The following is a 19,000-nucleotide window of genomic DNA, read 5'->3' as shown; positions in this document are numbered from 1 at the left end:
AAAGCAACCAAAGAGTTTTTTAAGAGAAACTAGTGGAATGTTATGCAATGGCCAAGTCAATCACCTGACCTGAATCTGATTGAGCATGCATTTCACTTGCTGAAGACAAAACTGAAGGGAAAATGCCCCAAGAACAAGCAGGAACTGAAGACAATTGCAGTAGAGGCCTGGCAGAGCATCACCAGGGATGAAACCCAGCGTCTGGTGATGTCTATGCGTTCCAGACTTCAGGCTGTAATTGACTGCAAAGGATTTGCAACCAAGTATTAAAAAGTGAAAGTTTGATTTATGATTGTTAATCTGTCCCATTACTTTTGGTCCCTTAAAAAGTGGGAGGCACATATACAAACTGTTGTAATTCCTACACCTTTCACCTGATTTGGATGTAAATAACCTCAAATTAAAGCTGAAAGTCTGCAATTAAAAAACATCTTGTTTGTTTCATTTCAAATCTATTATGGTGGTGTATAGAGCCAAAAAGATTAGAATTGTGTTGATGTCCCAATATTTATGGACCTGACTGTATCTCTGGCACTCTGCGGCAGGCCAGGAAAATCTTGGGCCATTTCAGAAGATCTTACACAGTCATGGCTCGCCTTGCTGACATTCAGCGGCGACACAACCTGCCCTTCAGACGTCTTATTTGTGACTGCCTGACGTGATGGAAATCAACGTTGCATATGTTTGATAGGCTGCTCCAGCAGAAACGTGCAGTTAAAGACTACCTGTACGAACTCTGCGGCAGGACAGGTTCTGGGGAGCTTGGGTTTTTTTCACCGCGCCAGTGGCTGCTCATGTGCGACGCATGCAGACTCCTGCGGCCATCCAATGAGATCACCAAACTGATCAGTAATATCGTACCTTACGACTTCTTTCTGGAGCGTGCATTGTGTCGTGTCATTGATCAAGCCGTCGAGGAGCAAGAGCAGCAAGATGAGGAAGTTGCAATGTTGGATGAAATCCCAGGGGGTGCTACTCCATCTGAGACAAATCAACAACAGGAGTCTGAAGAGGAGTCAGAGGAGGAAGGTACCGGGGCGGATGAGGAGGAGCAAGAAGAGCATGCTTTAAACCTTTCTGGGATCCCTGGTGTTGTCCGTGGATGGGGGAGGAGAACAAGGATGACATTATCCTGGATGATGAGCTGGAGCCAGGCCACTAAACCGATTCCAGTTTAGTGCAAATGGGGGCCTTCATGCTCCAGTGTTTTAAGGGGGGACCCCTGTATAAAAAGCATAAAGGCCAAGGACCAGTACTGGGTGGCAACGTACTTAGACCCCCGGTACAAACAAAAAATGACGGAAATGTTTCCACCATCACAGAGGGCGGTAAGAACGCAGCACTTCCAGGCCTTGCTTCGAGAAATGCTGCATTCTGATTTTGCGTTCGCTGGCAGAGGAATTTCCACTCACAGAGAAACCGTTCCGGGTACCAACCCAACAGCGGCTGCAAGAAGAGGACATTTTGAAGATGTGTTGTTCACTTTAGATATGAGATCATTCTTTCAGCCGACCCATCGACAGCTGTACTCCGGATCCAGCATCAGGGAATGCCTAGATCGACAGGTGTCCGACTACATCGGGTTAACGGCCAATGTGGATGCTCTGAGGAGTGATGAACCCCTGGACTACTGGGTGGGCAGGCTTGACCTCTGGCCAGAGCTTGCACAATTTGCAATGGAACTGTTGGCTTGTCCCCCTGTCCAGTGTCCTGTCTGAAAGGACGTTCAGCGCAGCAGGGGGATCGTGACCGATAAGTGCACTCGCTTAGCTCATGACAGTGTTGACTACCTCACATTTATAAAAATGAATGAGGCATGGATCTCATAGGAATTCAACACATGTGACCAGTAGACCATGTTTGATTAAAATTCCTCATGACAGGCCTCAAATATCCACCAGATCGCCATCCACCCACAACAATTCATGGTCCTTGTCTTCGGTAAATACAGCGGCATAAAAGGCATTTCATGTCCATTGAATGTCTAATTTTTGGGGCCTTTCATGGCCGACAATTATTTTTCCTGTGAATACCTAATGTACCTCCAGCCACAGAATACAACGTTCTTAGCTGTCAGGTAAACGCATGTGGGCTCATTTTTGGGGCCTGGAATGGGCGACACTTACTTCTGTATCCTGTGAATGCCTAATGTACCTTCAGCCACAGAATACAACGTTCTTAGCCAGTGGCGGCCGGTCGATAGGGGGCGCAGAGGCGCCCCCCCAACCAGCATCTTCAAAGAAAAAAAATTACCATTTAAAGCCCACTAGGGGCGCCGGACCTATTGCTGGCTATGGTGGGGGAGGGGTTTGGCATCCCACGTGCTGACAGCAGAGGCGCCGATTGGCGGCCTTCTGGGTGTCATCGGGGTGCAGAGCAATGCGCCCGACGCTCCCCACTTTTACACTTGTAGTCCTGTGATTGGTCCAGACTCCAGCCTGGACCAATCATTCAGGACATCCCGGCTGACGTCATCGTGGGGGCGGTGCGTGCGTCCCAGTTCCCGCCCGCCATCAGAGCGAGGAGGAGCAGCGCATGGTCGAGACGTCTCACAGAGTCACAGTCGAGTCAGCCAGCCCAGGAGAGCAGGTAAGTGATTGAAGCCGCTGCCTCAGTGCCTTGTGCATCCTTAGAACTGGGTACTAGGGCTTTGGTTGCTATGGGTTACTGCATCGTCAGCACTGGATGCTAGGGCTTTGGTTGCTAAGGGTTACCGCATTCTCAGCACTGATCTTTTACATTTGTGAATGCATTTATAGATGTACATATATAGGTATGTGTGCGTTTTTACTCCTACATACAACGCCGGAATGGATCTGCTGGAATGCTGAGCGGCGTGCAATCCCCCCGTGTGTTATAATAGCGTGCAGCACAATGTATTGTAATGTCAGGCTGCACACAGCCATGCATAATGTATATACCCACAAGGCGCTATATGAGATAATGATGATGGGTGTATAATACAATGATGAGGATGATGATGAAGGGTGTATTATATGGAGATTATGATGATGATGGGTGTATAATACAATGATGAGGATGATCATATTTTCAATATCCTATGTGTATGCGGTATCTATATCTTGGCATGGCATGATGAGAAATCTCCAATCACCCCCCCCCCCCAATTCTGTGTATAAAGTATCTTATGTATATATGTAACCTATATATATATATATATATATATATATATATTCTAGATAGAGTGGTTAGATGTACACATTGTATTTAATATATATATATTTTATTATTATTTTTTGATTCATCCTTTTATCCTGCTGATCTCATGTAGCCTCTTTGCAGCTCCTTCCTCTCTACATAAACTCCAGCAATGACTCAATGACATTTCTTGAGGTGTGGTTAAAGGAGAGCCAAAGGTAGTTTTTTTTTTGTTTTTTTTTAGGGTAGGGGATAATTATTACCCCCGTAAGATATTTTTTGTGATCTGTGTCCAATTGGGGAGATTTCTCTTTGATTCCTGCCTCAAAGCCAATCAGGAAGTGGGAGGGAATCCTCGGTTGTCACCAGGAGTAATGTTTATATTATCAACAATCTCTATCAGTTTCCATGTGCTGCTGCACCTTTGTTTTGCTTTTGTTTACACAGCAATTCTCCTGATCATTGGCATATAGTCAGTACAACATGTCACTGTATAATGACCACTGTAAAAATCATTAAGTAGTCAAAAAAAATTATAAGGTTCATTTTTTCGATATTCTCATTGTGTGTACGAGGCTTCAGGGTGGCGTGCAAAAAGCCTTCAAACCTCCTAGCCTAACTATCATAACTCTTGATGAAATAGACACTTGTATAGAGCAGTGCCATACCGATCTCTCTTCTAAACATTCTCATATTGTCATTTGACTCCTAGGTACTGATCATTGTGGAAACGAGGCAAATTTGTTAACCATGAAAGAAAATTCAGTTTTATCTTTAAAACAAAACCCCTTCACAAGGCGTTCAGATGAAGAGAAAAAGAAGATAAAGGAGCTTGGACCAGATCGGCCCAACTTGGAAATTAAGCAACAGTCAAGTGATCGTGGTCGAGCTTACACTCGGTGCTTTTCCACCACTTGTTATGAGAGACGGAGTTGGCTAGCTGGATGCAATGTGAGTCATGCCTTCTATTGTTTTCCCTGTTTGCTGTTTCAAAGTCCTGGAACTGAAACGTTGTGGACAACAACAGGGGTTTGCGACTTAAAGCATCTCACTGAAAAGTGCAAGCAGCATGAAAGTAGCCGAAGCCATCATGACAATGCTATGAGGCTCCAGTTTTTTGGGAGGCATAGCATTGCTGAACAGCTAGATGAAGGCTATGGGAGTGACATTAGAAGGCACAATGAGGAAGTCTCCAAAAATCGACACATCCTGTCTAGAATTATAGACTGTGTGAAATTCTGTGGTGCATTTGAACTGGCTTTGCATGACGAGAGTGAGACTTCAGATAATCCTGGGATATTCCGTGGCTTGGTCGATTTTGTTGCTTCTTTTGATGGAGTTTTGAAAGAGCACCTCGAGAACGCCACTGTGTTTAAGGGAACTTCGAAAACCGTGCAGAACGAGCTATTGGACTGTATGTTGTCTGTTGTGAAAGAACACATTATCCAAGAAGCACGAAACAGCGATTTTCTGTCAATCCAGGCCGACGAGACCACTGATATTGCCACACAGTGCCAACTTGTGCTTGTGCTGCGCTACATTGATGCCAAAAGCAACGTACAAGAGAGGTTTTTTGAGTTTATTTCTCTGCATTCAACTACAGCTGATTCCATTGCTACAGCACTACAAGAGCGTCTTGCTGTCATCCTTCCAGAAGATCAGAAGAGTAAACTCATCTGCCAAGCCTATGATGGAGCTAGTGTGATGAGGGGTGCCACTGCAGGTGTTCAGAGGAAGATACAAGATGTTTACCCAAATGCCCATTACATCCACTGCTATGCACATCAGCTTAATCTAATAATTCAGCAGGCCACTTCTCGCATATCCAAAGTAAGACATTTTTTTTCTAACCTTGGAGGGTTTGCCAGCTTTTTTTCAAGATCACCTAAGTGCACAGATGTTCTTGATAAAGTAGTTGCCCATAGACTACCAACATCAAGCAGCGTCAGATGGAACTTCCACAGCCGTGCCGTCAATACAGTGTTTGAGCACAGAGAGGACCTCATTCGCTGTTTTAAAACAATACAGGATTCAGGTGACTTTGACCTAACTACCACCAGAGAGGCAAGAGGCTTTGCCATGCTGCTGGAGGATCAGGATTTTAGATTTTTTCTGACCCTTTTCCACAACATCATGCTACATGTGGACTTCCTCTATGCCAAACTCCAGCGGAAGGACATAGATTCAGTCCACATTAAGGGGAGCATCCAGCAGTTCCAGCAGAGCATACAGAAGATCAGGTAGCAGCTTTATTCATCCTTTTCCTTGTTGTTTTTTGTTGTTGTTGTTGTTTCAATTATTATTACTTCTTCTACATTTTTCAGAGATTCTCTCCATTACTTGGTTGGCCAAATCAGTGAAGGTGGTTCTCAACCGAAGAGGTGGTGCTCGCTTGATCCAGAAGCCCATAAACTTATTGCAACCGAGGTTAGTTTTTATTTGTAGAAAGTATTTGTTTTTTTTTTTTTTATAGCTCCCTCTTTTAGATATGAAGATTGGAAAGAAAAATATTTTTCTTACAATAAAAATGATGTGATCTATAAGAATTTGTTGTTTGTTTTTTTCCTCTAGTGGACAACATTGGTATTACAGCCTTCATAGCTCCCAGACCATCAGAAATGCATACAACTTATAAACATTTACTTAGAATGTCCTGTTCATGTGTATGGAGTTCTGAGAAATTCTGGATTCAAAAACACTGAAAATTATCTTCCTTTATAATAACTTAAAACTGAACATTTTAACAAGTGCTTTTTGAAATCATAATTTCTCAGCATCCCATACAAATGCCCAAGACATTCTGAGTACATATGTTAAGTTTCATGCATTTCTGATGCTCAGGGAGCTAACGCATGACATTGACATTTTGTCACCAGTACCTAATCTTGTTTTTTTATCATTCTCGATAGGTCTGTGATACCATCCTCCTACACACCATGGAGCGGTTCTCCTTCACAAACCACCTGGTTAGTGCCACCCTGCTTCAAGAGAACAAGTTTAAACAGTATGCAAGGGAATTTCCAAAGGAGGCCCTGAGCACAACTGTGAAGACCTATCCTGTACTCGATGGGAGTAAGTTAAGAACAGAGCTTAGTCTCCTCTACTCCAAGGAGGAATTTAGAACCTGCCATGGTGCTGTGGACTTATTCCAGCTGCTTGTGGAGAACAATCTTAAAGAAGTCTTTGGAGAGACTGTCACTCTCCTGAAGATTCTCATCACCACACCCATGACCACAGCAGAGGCTGAGAGGTGCTTCTCAACCCTGAAAAGAATAAAAACTTTTCTGAGGAACACCATGACCCAGGAGAGGTTGAATGCATTGGCCATGCTGTCAATGGAAAAGAGACTGGTGACAGAAATGAAAGATTTCAACCAGAAGGTGATAGAAAAATTTGCATGCCAAAAGGAAAGAAGAGCAAAATTTATTTTCAAATAGTACCTGGTGACTTTTTGTGGTTTGGTTTTCTTGTTTCAGGTTTGAGAATTTTGTTAATAAAATGTTGAAAGCAATCCAATTGTCATTTTTCTTCCCTTTTCCTTCCAGTTCACAATTTTGTGCCGGTCTATCACATAAAATACATTTACGTTTTTGGTTGGAAGATAACATGACAAAATGTGGATTATTTCAAGGGGTGACTATGGATACTTTTTCAAGGCACTGTTCCTTGATTACTGAAGGCCCCTTTCACACTTGTGTGACGTCAAAGTCACACAATTTTTTACCGCAAATCAATACCTATTACATTTTTCTTTTTGCGCCCCCCAAAAATTTTGAGCACCAGATGCCACTGATCTGCTTTATCATACAGCGATCTATATTGATTGTATTGTGTGGGGGTGCAGTGCACGATCTTTTTCCCCGGAGGGAGAGATAGGAGTTTACTGTAGGGCCAGGCTGGAGAGATTGCTTGTAGGGAAAACATAGGATAGGAACAATCTGCTTTAATCAGACAGCGATCTACATTGATTGTATTGTGTGGGGGTGCAGTGCACAATCTTTATGCCCTGATCTGAGCCAAGTGAGGAGGAGAAAGGAGAAAAAAAAACTTTTATCAGTGTGTTAGGTGGGCGGTGCTGCACATTTCATGCAACCTCAGTGCATATGTGTGTGCTTAATCTGCATTTTAAAAAGAAAAAACATTTTTTCCTTCATATTTTGCGTTGAAATACAGTCTTTAGACAGACATTGCTTTTCTAACCTGCTCTTCAAAAAGCACCAATGTGAGCGGAAAATAATTCTTTTTCAGTATTTAGGGTAAAAAAATTATTTTTCAGTTTTTTTCATTCAAATCTTTTTTTTTTTTTTTTATTCAATAGCGGAATAGAACAACAACAGTATCCAACCTGTTAGGCGTGTAGCGGGCATTTCCTGCAAGCTCAGTGCATATGTGTCTGCTTAATCTGCATTTTAAAAAGAAAAAAAACTTTTTTCCTTCATATTTTACTGTGGCTTACAGCGTTTAGACAGACACTGCATTTCAAATCTGCTTTTCAACAAGCACCAATTAAGGGGACAATTATTTTTCAGTTTTTCATTCATACGTTACAGTGACATACACCCATTGCATACTGTTGTATTGCACCTTGCAATAAAAAAAAAAAAAACATATTTAGGGGCAAAAAAAGTTTATTGCGGCCCTGTCTGCAGGTTTTACAGTGACATTCACCCATTGCATACTGTTGTATTGCGCCTTGCAATAAAAAAACTATTTAGGGGCAAAAAAAGTTGATTGCGGCCCTGTCTGCATATTTTACAGTGAGATACACCCATTGCATACTGTTGTATTGCGCCTTGCAATAAAAAAAACTATTTAGGGGACAAAAGAGTTTATTGCGGCCCTGTCCGCATATGTTACAGTGAGATACACCCATTGCATACTGTTGTATTGCGCATTGCAATAAAAAAACATTTAGGGGACAGAAAGATATTAAATTGCGGCCTAGTCTGTATCTGAACGTGTGAGATACACTCGTTGTATACTGTTGTTCTAGTCCGCTATTCAATAAACACCCATTTAGGGAAAAAATATTAAATTGCGGCCTAGTCTGTATCTGTACGTGTGAGATACACCCGCTGTATACTGTTGTTCTAGTCCGCTATTCAATAAACACCCATTTAGGGAAAAAATATTACATTGCGGCTTAGTCTGCATATTTTACTGTGAGATACACTCGTTAGATACTGTTGTTCTTTTCCGCTATTCAATAATTACCCATTTAGGGAAAAAAATATTACATGCGGCCTAGTCTGCATATGTTACAGCGCAACAAGGCACACAGGTCTCACATGGAGGCCCAGTTACTGGTGGAGAAGTGGTGCTGTTCCGCAGAGCGACTCATGAGTGCGTGCTGCAGCTGAAACTCCACTATGGCCTGCTGCTGCTCGCACAGTCTGGCCAGAATGTGCAAGGTGGAGTTCCACCTTGTGGGCACGTCACATATGAGACGGTGAGCGGGAAGGCCGAAGTTACGCTGCAGCGCTGGCAGGCGAGCAGCAGCAGGGTGAGAATGCCGAAAGTGCGCACAGACGGCCCGCACTTTCTGCAGCAGCTCTGACATATCGGGGTAATTTCTAAGGAACCTCTGCACCACCAAATTCAGCACATGCGCCAGGCAAGGGATGTGTGTCAAACCGGCTAGGCCCAGAGCTGCTACGAGAATTTCGCCCGTTATCGCACTTATATGCTGTGGACAGAGAAGAACTCCTGGAACTCTTCTGGCCTTAGCTCAGTGAGATAGAGTTTGGAAGACTAATGTCATAGACAGGTTGCCAAAACGTTTAGGGCTTTAGAAAGGGCCTCCAATGGCTTGTCAATGCGGTGCCTTCTCCACTCTCCATCTCACTAATAAAACCCCAATGGATGACTCTCTATGAACTGATCACATTCCAATCACCGATCATCTAATCATTGGTAAAAAAGAAGACTCGGCACAGAATATTGTACAAAGCGTTTTTATTGTACAAGATCAGAATAAGCGATTACCACACAGTAATGATATGAATAAAATAAAGCTTAAATCTTTTATAATAGAATTAACAAATGTGTCAAATGTATTAATAATCATACATTGGTTGGACCAATAAAAGAATAAAAGGCTGGCTACTTCAATAAATCAAAAAGGAGCAACAACATGAAGCAATCAATAAAAAAGGTTCACCAGTGAAAGATAAATCCTGATTGGCTGCTGTGGGTTAATGCATGTTACAGTGATATTTTTCCATCCAGTAGGTTAGATCTATATACATATTTATAAGTAGAACACAAAAAGAATAAAGCATTTCCCGTTGGGTCCTCATGCAGTTGCATAATAGGCCATGTATTGTAATGATTGCCCACTTGTTGCCTTGTGTATTGCCCGTCTATTGCCTCATGTATTGTCATGAATGATCACCTGTTGCCTCATGCATTGCCATAATTGTCCATCTCTTGCCCCCTATAATGTAATGATTGCCCACTTGTTGCCCCATGTCTTGTCATGATTTCCTGCCGCATGTGGGGAGGGATCGGTAAAGGTAGACATTTGAGTCATGATTTTTCCACCTCCTTAAGCTTAAATGGCAGCTGGATGGGGCGGTACACACGGCACTGCAATTTGCGGCTGCTGCAAACCTCACACCCCCTGTCACGTTGGGCAAAGCTATTCAAATGAATGGGGTTGTACAGCAACAGCCCCGATGCATACGGTTGCGGCGTACTGGCGTTGGCTTTACAGAGTTAACATAAGGGCTCCCAGCTGCCTGCCAACCCCACAACGGGTCAGAGGGCGATGCGGGTGTAAACCAACCCCTTGTGGACTGTGGTGGTTTCACAGCTCCAATCGGGTCTCGGAAGTAGTAACCCGGAAGCGGCGGCATGACGTCAAGTCCGGGTAATTCGACGTCACGACAGCGCCAAATTCAAACATGCAGATTTTGGCATATTGAATAGAGTGAAGTACAGGGGAGGGGTTTGGGGTCTTTTAGACCCCCAATCCCTCCATAAAGAGTACCTGTCACTGCCTATTACTGTCGCATTCCCCCCTGATCCCTCCATAAAGAGTACCTGTCACTCCTATTACTGTCACATCCCCCCCCCCCCCCCGATCCCTCCATAAAAAATATCTGTGACTGCCTATTACTGCCACAAGGGATGTTTACATTCCTTCTCACACCAATAAAAGTCATCAGATTATTTTTTTTTTACAACTGTGCTAAAATTAAAGTTAAATAAAGTGAATAGGAAACTAAAACTTTAAAGTGCCCCGTCGCCATGACCTCGCGCACGAAAGAAAACGCATACGTAAGTCGCACCTGCAAATGAAAACAGCGTTCAAACCACACATGTGAGATATCGCCGCGATCGCCAGAGTGAGAGAAATAAATAAAAAGATCTCCTCTGTAACTCTAAACTGGTAACCGCTAAAAATGTCTAAAGCGTCGCCTATGGAGATTTTTTTTGATATTGGTAGTTTGTCGCCATTCCACGGGTGTGCGCAATTTTATTTTTTATTTTTTATTTTTTTCCAATCATAAATTTTATTGAGGATTTAGAGTGAGGCTATACAATAGAAAAGAAAAAAAAAAAGAATGGCGTAGCCGTGCAAATAGGAAAAAGAATGAAAGAGAATTTCTTCCATAAACAATTAGGATAAAACAAGTTGGGATCTTCACCTCTTCTGGGCCGGAAGGATTTCCCCCTTTAATGACCCAGCCACTTTTTTCAACTTGGCACTGCGTTATTTTAACTGACAATTGCGCGGTCGTGTGACGCTGTACCCAAATAAAATTGATGTCCTTTTTTTCCCCACACACAGAGCTTTCTTTTGGTGGTATTTGATCCCCTGTGCGATTGCGCAATAAACAAAAAAATGAGCAACAATTCTGAAAAAAAATCCCAATATTTTTCACATTATGCTATATAACATTTCCAAAAAAAAAAAATCTAAGGTTTTTAATATTTTAGGCCAATTTGTTTTCGGCTACTTATTTTTGAAAAAACAAAAAAAAAAATCGCAATAAGCGTATTTTAATTGGTTTGCGCAAAAGTTTTTGTGTCTACTAACTAGGGGAGAGATTTATGTCCTTTTTATTGTATATATTTTTTTTTTCTTACTAGTAATGATGGCGATCTGCGATATTTAGCGGGAATGCGACATTGCGGCGGACAGATCGGACCCCTAACTGACATTTTTGGGGGGAAGCAGTGACATTACTACAGTAATCAGTGCTAAAAATATGCACTGTCACTGTACTAATGACACTGGCAGGGAAGGGGTTAATACTGTGGGTGATTAAAAGGTGTTAAATGTGTACCTAGGGGAGTGATTCTAACTGTGGGGGGGCGTGGCTTGTGAAATGACCATAGAGACCTGTGATCCTATATAGAAGGCGCTCTGTGATCATTCCAGGGAGAAGAACGGTCAGATGTGTTTAACTACTTGCCTACTGTGCACTTAAACACCCTTCCCATCCATTCCCATCCAGGCCAATTTTCAGCTTTCAGCGCTCTCACACTTTGACTGACAATTGCGCGGTCATGCTACACTGTACCCATATGAAATTTTTATCATTTTTTTCACACAAATAGAGCTTTCTTTTGGTGGTATTTAATCACCTCTGGGGTTTTTTATTTTTTACAAAAAAAAGAAAAAAGACAGAAAATTTTGAAAAAAAAAAAAAAGTTTTTCTTATTTTCTGCGAGTAAATTTTGAAAATAAATTTTTCTCCTTCACTGTTGTGCGCTGATGAGGCGGCACTGATAGGCTGCACTGATGAGGTGGCACTTATGGGCACTGATGAGAAGGTACTAATATGCCGCACTGATGAGCACTGATAGGCGGCACTGATGAGCACTGATAGGCGGCACTGATGAGCACTGAGAGGGGGCACTGAGAGGTGGCACTGCTGGGCACTGAGAGGTGGCACTGCTGGGCACTGAGAGGCGGCACTGACGGGCACTGATGGGCACTGGCGGATGGCACTGATGGACACTGACGGGTGGCACTGATGGGCGGCACTGATAAGCAGCACCGTCAGTGCCCACACTCAGTGCCCATAGTGCTGCCAGTCAGTGCTCATCAGTGCCTAGATGAGCAGGCACTGATGGGCACTGACTGACAGCACTATGGGCACTGATTGTGGGCATTGATGGGGGGCACTGATGGCGGGCACTGTGTGTTTTTTTTTTACCTCTAGTAATCAGGGCACTGGTGATCGGTGCCCTGATTACATTCCTGTGTGTCCCCGGCGCTGTGAGGCTCCCCCTCCTTCCTCACACTGCAGGCTCCGTGTGAGGAAGGCGCGCTGGTGATGAGAGATGATCTCATATGTTTATAAATACGGCCTCCCGAAAATTCAAGCCCACGCTGCAGCCGTATATAGGCTGTAGCGCGGATGGGAAGAAGTTAACATCCGACCGTTCTTCTCTCTCAGCGGGGAACGATCGCAGGTGACCAGAGGCAATCGGAGCTGCCTGACCCACGCATTGGCTTCCCTGCTGATGAGCGGGGGTGGGAGTGTTCCGGCGGCAAGCGCTTGCCCCCTAGCTGCCTCCAAGTGACTGACTTAGACCTACGTGGGTTTGCCTGGGAGAGTAAAAAGGCGGCGCGTGGTTGGGAAGTGGAGAAGTTTGAGTTGAGGTGACGGGGCGGAATATATGGAGGAAATCCATTAGAAGATAAATCTTCCCCCAATCCGATCTGTGTGAGAGGAGAAAACATCAATTCCCACTTCTCACCATCAAACGCTCCCCACAGACACACGCGGTAGGCGGGATCTATCTGCTATGTGTAGGAGGGGCCTTCCTAGTATTATCTCTCACTTCTCTATTCCATATAAACCGCAATTCATCTAAACGGCTCTGCGCAATTTTATACCGGAACATGTTAGGTATCTATTTACTCGGCATGACCTCATCTTTCACATTATACAGAAAAATTGGGAGAACTTTACTGTTTACTTATTTTTAAACGCGGCAAAATGTAATTCTTCCCCAAAAAAAGGCGTTGGAAAGACCGCTGCGCAAATACCGCGTGACAAAAAAAATATTGCAACGACCGCAATTTTATTCTCCAGAGTCTTTGCTAAAAAATATATTTAATGTTTGGGGGTTTAAAGTCATTTTCTAGCTAAAATATTGATTTTAACTTGTAAACCACTTAAGTCAGAAATGGGCTCGGTCCTGAAGGAGCTAAAACATTTCCCGCACTCTGAACATTAACAGGTAAGCTCACCTGTGTGTATTCTCTGATGGCGAACAAGGGTTCCTTTATTAGAAAAACATTTCCCGTACTCTGAACATGAATAGGGACGCTCACCTGTGTGTATTCTCTGATGGCTAAGAAGGTTTCCTTTTTTATTAAAACATTTCCCGCACTCTGAACATGAATAGGCATGCTCACCTGTGTGTATTCTCTGATGACTAAGAAGGTTTCCTTTGTGATTGAAACATTTCCCGCACTCTGAACATGAATAGGGACGCTCACCTGTGTGTATTCTCTGATGCCTAATAAGAACTACTTTATCATGAAAACATTTCCCGCACTCTGAACATGAATAGGGACGCTCACCTGTGTGTATTCTCTGATGGCTAAGAAAGGATACTTTTTTATTGAAACATTTCCCGCACTCTGAACATGAATAGGGACGCTCACCTGTGTGTATTGTCTGATGGCTAAGAAGGGATTCTTTTTGATTGAAACATTTCCCACACTCTGAACATGAAAAAGGTCGCTCCCCTGTGTGTATTCTCTGGTGCCTAAGAAGGTATGTTTTGTGACTAAAACATTTCCCGCACTCTGAACATGAAAAAGGTCGCTCCCCTGTGTGTATTCTCTGGTGCCTAAGAAGGTATGTTTTGTGACTAAAACATTTCCCGCACTCTGAACATGAATAGGGAAGGTCACCTGTGTGTATTCTCTGGTGCTGAAGAAGGTTTCCTTTGTGACTAAAACATTTCCCGCACTCTGAACATGAAAAAGGTCGCTCCCCTGTGTGAATTTTCTGGTGCTGAAGAAGGTTTCCTTTGTGACTAAAACATTTCCCGCACTCTGAACATGACAATGAATTCTCCCCTGTATGGTATAAAGAAGATTCCCTGAGATGAGGTGGTTTCCCGCACCCGTCAGCGCTGTCAGATATTAGAGGACTATGTGAAGTATCAGGAGATTCCAATGATCTCCTCCAATGGTGAGGTCTGTCATGTATATTATGAGGAACGGGATTTACTTCTGGAGAAGATGCCATGTCATTATCTTCTGTAGTCACATCTTCCTCCGATGTCCTTCTATTCCCACCACAGAGTCCGTCTGTCAGAAGACAAGAAAAATTACCAAGAGTTTTCCACACTCATTTACACTGCTCAACACTTTATAATCAGAGTATAGCATCAAGTCAGGGAAACTCCTGGGATATTCATCTGGTCAGTCAAGTAGCAGAGGGGGTTGTTACCAACAGGTGCACTAGATGGGCAACAATGAGACGACCTCGAAAACAGGAATGGTTTTACAGGTGGAGGCCACTGACATTTTTCCCTACTCATCTTTTCTGAGTGTTTGTCACTAGTTTTGCATTTGGCTGGGGTCAGTGTCACTACTGGTAGCATGAGGCCATACCTGAACCCTATAGAGGTTGCACAGGCAGTCCAACTCCTCCAGGATGGCTCATCAATACCTCCCATTGCCAGAAGGTTTGCTGTGTCTCCCAGCACAGTCTCAGGAGCATGGAGGAGATTCCAGGAGACAGGCAGTTACTCTAGGAGAGCTGGACAGGGCCGTAGAAGGTCCTTAACCCATCAGCAGGACCGGTATCTGCTCCTTTGTACAAGGAGGACCAGGATGAGCACTGCCAGAGCCCTACAAAATGACCTCCAGCAGGACACTGGTGTGAATGTCTCTGACCAAACAATCAGAAACAGACTTCATGAGGGTGGCCTGAGGGCCCGACGTCCTCTAGTGGTCTGTTTCAGTCCATCCGATGCCACCAGGTTACACCACAGTCTGTTCAGGAGCTCAGTAATTCCCTGGTCCAGATCTGTGAGGAAATACCCCAGGACACCATCCGTCGTCTCATTAGGAGAATGTCCCGACGTTGTCAGGCATGTATACAAGCACGTGGGGACCATACACACTACTGAGGACCATTCTGAGGTCCTGCAGTGACATTTCACCAAAATGGACTCGCCTGCTGCATCATTTTTTCACTTTGATTTTTGGGGTGTCTTTGAATTCAGCCCTCTGTAGGGTGATAATTTTCATTTCCATCAAACTATGTGGCATCCTTTCCTTCCTAACTCATTACCCAGTCCATACCAGTATAGATCCTAACACATTACCCAGTCCATACCAGTATAGATCCTAACACATTACCCAGTCCATACCAGTAAAGATCAAGTCCATACCAGTAAAGATCCTAACACATTACCCAGTCCATACCAGTAAAGATCCTAACACATTACTCAGTCTATACCAGTAAAGATCCTAACGGATTACCCAGTCCATACCAGTATAGATTCTAACTAATTACCCAGTCCATACCAGTATAGGTCCTAACACATTACACAGTCCATACCAGTATAGATACTAACACATTACCCAGTCCATACCAGTATAGATCCTAACACATTACCTAGTCCATACCAGTATAGATCCTAACACATTACCCAGTCCATATCAGTATAGATTCTAACACATTGCCCAGTTCATACCAGTATCTAGGTCCTGAATCTAGGGAAGCAACTGGCATCAATGAAAAGAATCTCCATAGTGAAGGAGAGCTGGGAACGTATCCAGGTACAGGCAGGGGCCTACACAGAGGAGGGCGGAGATACAAGGGTGCAGGCATCAAAGCAGAGTAGTTGGGTGACAGGAAGGGTTGAAGGGAAAAATGCCAGGAGGCCGATCCTGGGCTGGAGCACCCCAATAAATACGCCCTGTTGCGTGATGTTGGGGAAACCAGTCAGGGACAACATTGCTGGAGCAGAGCAACGCCCCTAGATGCCAGGGGAAGAACTCCTCAAGTAGGGGCGGGAGCAAGGGAAAGGAAAGACAGGTTCTGGTGGTAAGGGACTCTGAAGGACAGAGAGTGCATTCTGTCAAAAAGACCATAGGTGCCAGGCTGTCTTTTTTTTTTTACCGGGCGCTCAGCTTCGGCACATCACGGATCTGTTGGACAGATTATTGGGTGGGGTTGGGGAAGACCCGGCTGTCATGGTACACGTGGGTACCAATGACAAAGTCAGAGGAAGATGGAGAGTCCTAAACAATTTCAGGGACTTAGGCGCTAAGTTGAGGACTAGGACCTCCAAGGTGATTTTTTTTAGAAATACTAACTGTACCTCGAGCCACACCAGAGAGGCAGCGGGAGATTAGGGAAGTTAACGAGTGGCTGAGGAGCTGGTGTAGTAAGGAGGGTTTCGGGTTCCTGGAGAACTGGGCTGAATTCTCAGCTGTCTACCGGCTCTTTAGTAGGTACGAATTGCACCTAAATGGGGAGGGTGCAACTGTACTGGGTGAGAAGATGGCCAACAAGTTAGAGGGGCTTTTAAACTAGGTGATGGGGGGGAGGGTACAGATGATGAATTAACCAGCGGGGAGCAAGGTTCAACGGGCACAAATGGGGACATTAGCGGTAGGGTGCTCAGAGTTCCTAAAGCCAAGGTGGGTATGGGGAAAAAAAAATAAATAAAAAAATCACAAGAGCAGCCTTAAAACAACATCAAACGAGGATATAGTATGCAACCGGACAAAACTACCAGGTCTGTACACCAATGCTAGAAGCCTGGCCAACAAGATGGGAGAGCTGGAGCAGCTGATGTATGAGGAGGACTTCAATTTCGTGTGGATTTTAGAGACTTGGTTTGACAGCTCTCATGATTGGCTGGCGACCATTCAGGGGTATTCCCTTTATCGCAGAGATAGAGAAGGTAAAATAGGGGGAGGGGTATGTCTGTATATTAAGAACAGTATACAGGTAAATATGAGGGATGATATTAATAATGGAGCTATGGACGAGGCAGAATCCCTATGGGTAGAACTTCAAAGGGAAGGCACTATGGGGAAAGTAATATTGGGCTTATGCTAAAGGCCCCCCAACCAGAGGGAGGAGGGGGAGGTGGACCTCCTTTCACAGATTTGAATGGCAGCAAGGATGGGAAATGTCATTATAATGGGGGACTTTAATTATCCAGATATAGATTGGGCAGAAGGAACCGCACATTCATCCAAGGCTCGGCAGTTCTTAAATGTTTTGCAGGACAATTTCGTGGGTCAGATGGTGAACGCACCGACAAGAAACCATGAGGTACTTGACCTACTGATTACCAACAATACAGACCTGATCACGGATATAGAAATATGGGCCAAATTAGGAAACTGTGACCATAGGTGAATTGGTTTCAGTATTATTCATAGTAATAGGAAACACAAGGGCAATATAAGGACACTGAATTTCAAAAGAGCCAATTTCCCTAAACTGCGCTCTTTGCTAGACAATATCAAATGGGATAGAACCCTGGGAACAAAGAACACGGAGGAAAAATGGGAGTGCTTCAAGAGCATACTAAACAAAGGGATTGGCCAGTGCATTCCAAAAGGGAATACATTTAAAAGAGCTAAAATAAACCCAGGGTGGCTAAACTCCAACATAAAAATGCATATTAATACTAAAGAAAAGGCCTTCATAAAATACAAGGCTGAGGGGTCATTGGCAGCATTCAAACATTACAAAGAGTGTAATAAGAAATGTAAAGGTGAAATCAAAGCAGCTAAAATAGAACACGAGAGACATATAGCGGAAGAGAGTTAAAAAAAAAAAAACAAAGAAATTCTTTAAGTATATAAATAGTAAGAAAGCGAGACCAGAACACATTGTCCCCATAAAAGACAGCAAAGAGAATCTGGCCACAGAGGACAGTGAGAAAGCGGAAGTGCTAAATAATTTTTTCTCTTCAGTCTTCACAAAAGAATTGGGGGGCTACACTAACCCAGCTTGTAATGATAAATTAAATAATACACCTCAGGAAGTACCGCCATGGCTAACAGAAGATAGACTTAGAACTAAACTAGAGAAACTTAACATAAATAAATCACTAGGACCGGATGGCTTGCAACCGAGGGTTCATAAAGAGCTCAGCCAGGTGATAACCAGACCGTTATTCTTGATCTTTAAGGGTAGTCTACAGATGGGTATGGTGCCAGCTGATTGGAAAAATGCCAACGTGGTACCAATATTTAAAAAATGTCCGAGATGTATCCCGGGTAACTATAGACCGGTCAGCCTAACATCAGTAGTCTGCAAGATTTTGGAGGGGATGTTAAGGGACCACATACAAGACTTTAGTAATGAAAACGGTATTATTAGTAGTAATCAGCATGGATTCATGAAAAATCGTTCTTGCCAAACCAATCTATTAACCTTCTATGATGAAGTGAGTTGCCATCTAGGTAAAGGTAAGCCTGTGGATGTGGTGTATCTGGATAAAGGAAGGTCTGTGGATGTGGTGTATCTGGATAAAGGAAGGCCTGTGGATGTGGTGTATCTAGGTAAAGGAAGGCCTGTGGATGTGGTGTATCTGGATAAAGGAAGGCCTGTGGATGTGGTGTATCTAGGTAAAGGAAGGCCTGTGGATGTGGTGTATCTAGGTAAAGGAAGGCCTGTGGATGTGGTGTATCTGGATAAAGGAAGGCCTGTGGATGTGGTGTATCTAGGTAAAGGAAGGCCTGTGGATGTGGTGTATCTAGGTAAAGGAAGGCCTGTGGATGTGGTGTATCTGGATAAAGGAAGGCCTGTGGATGTGGTGTATCTGGATAAAGGAAGGCCTGTGGATGTGGTGTATCTGGATAAAGGAAGGCCTGTGGATGTGG

The 19,000-nt window shown here is 43.8% G+C and overlaps 1 protein-coding gene and 1 pseudogene across 2 annotated transcripts; one reads left to right on the top strand and one right to left on the bottom strand.

Moving 5' to 3' along the window:
* Window positions 1–3,909: 3,909 nt before the first annotated feature.
* On the top strand, window positions 3,910–6,641 carry LOC309544157 (zinc finger MYM-type protein 1-like; the record flags this gene model as incomplete). The annotated part of the gene is made up of 4 exons (XM_082276527.1): window positions 3,910–5,399; window positions 5,484–5,586; window positions 6,069–6,353; window positions 6,636–6,641. The coding sequence occupies 4 exons, from the start codon at window positions 3,910–3,912 to the stop codon at window positions 6,639–6,641; spliced, it is 1,884 nt and encodes a 627-aa protein (XP_082132653.1).
* A 4,046-nt stretch (window positions 6,642–10,687) lies between these two features.
* On the bottom strand, window positions 10,688–14,268 carry LOC309544156 (annotated as a pseudogene). Its single transcript has 2 exons — window positions 13,298–14,268; window positions 10,688–10,698 (listed from the first exon to the last, which is right to left on the bottom strand). The product of its transcript is annotated as an uncharacterized misc_RNA (transcript).
* Between the last annotated feature and the right edge of the window lie 4,732 nt (window positions 14,269–19,000).

The sequence above is a fragment of the Pelophylax lessonae genome (genome assembly GCF_965119305.1).
Source record: "Pelophylax lessonae genome assembly, contig: HAP1_SCAFFOLD_1299, whole genome shotgun sequence".
NCBI lineage: Eukaryota > Metazoa > Chordata > Amphibia > Anura > Ranidae > Pelophylax > Pelophylax lessonae.
The sequence above is the reverse complement of the archived record's forward strand: the minus strand, read 5'-3'. Positions and strand labels throughout refer to the sequence as shown.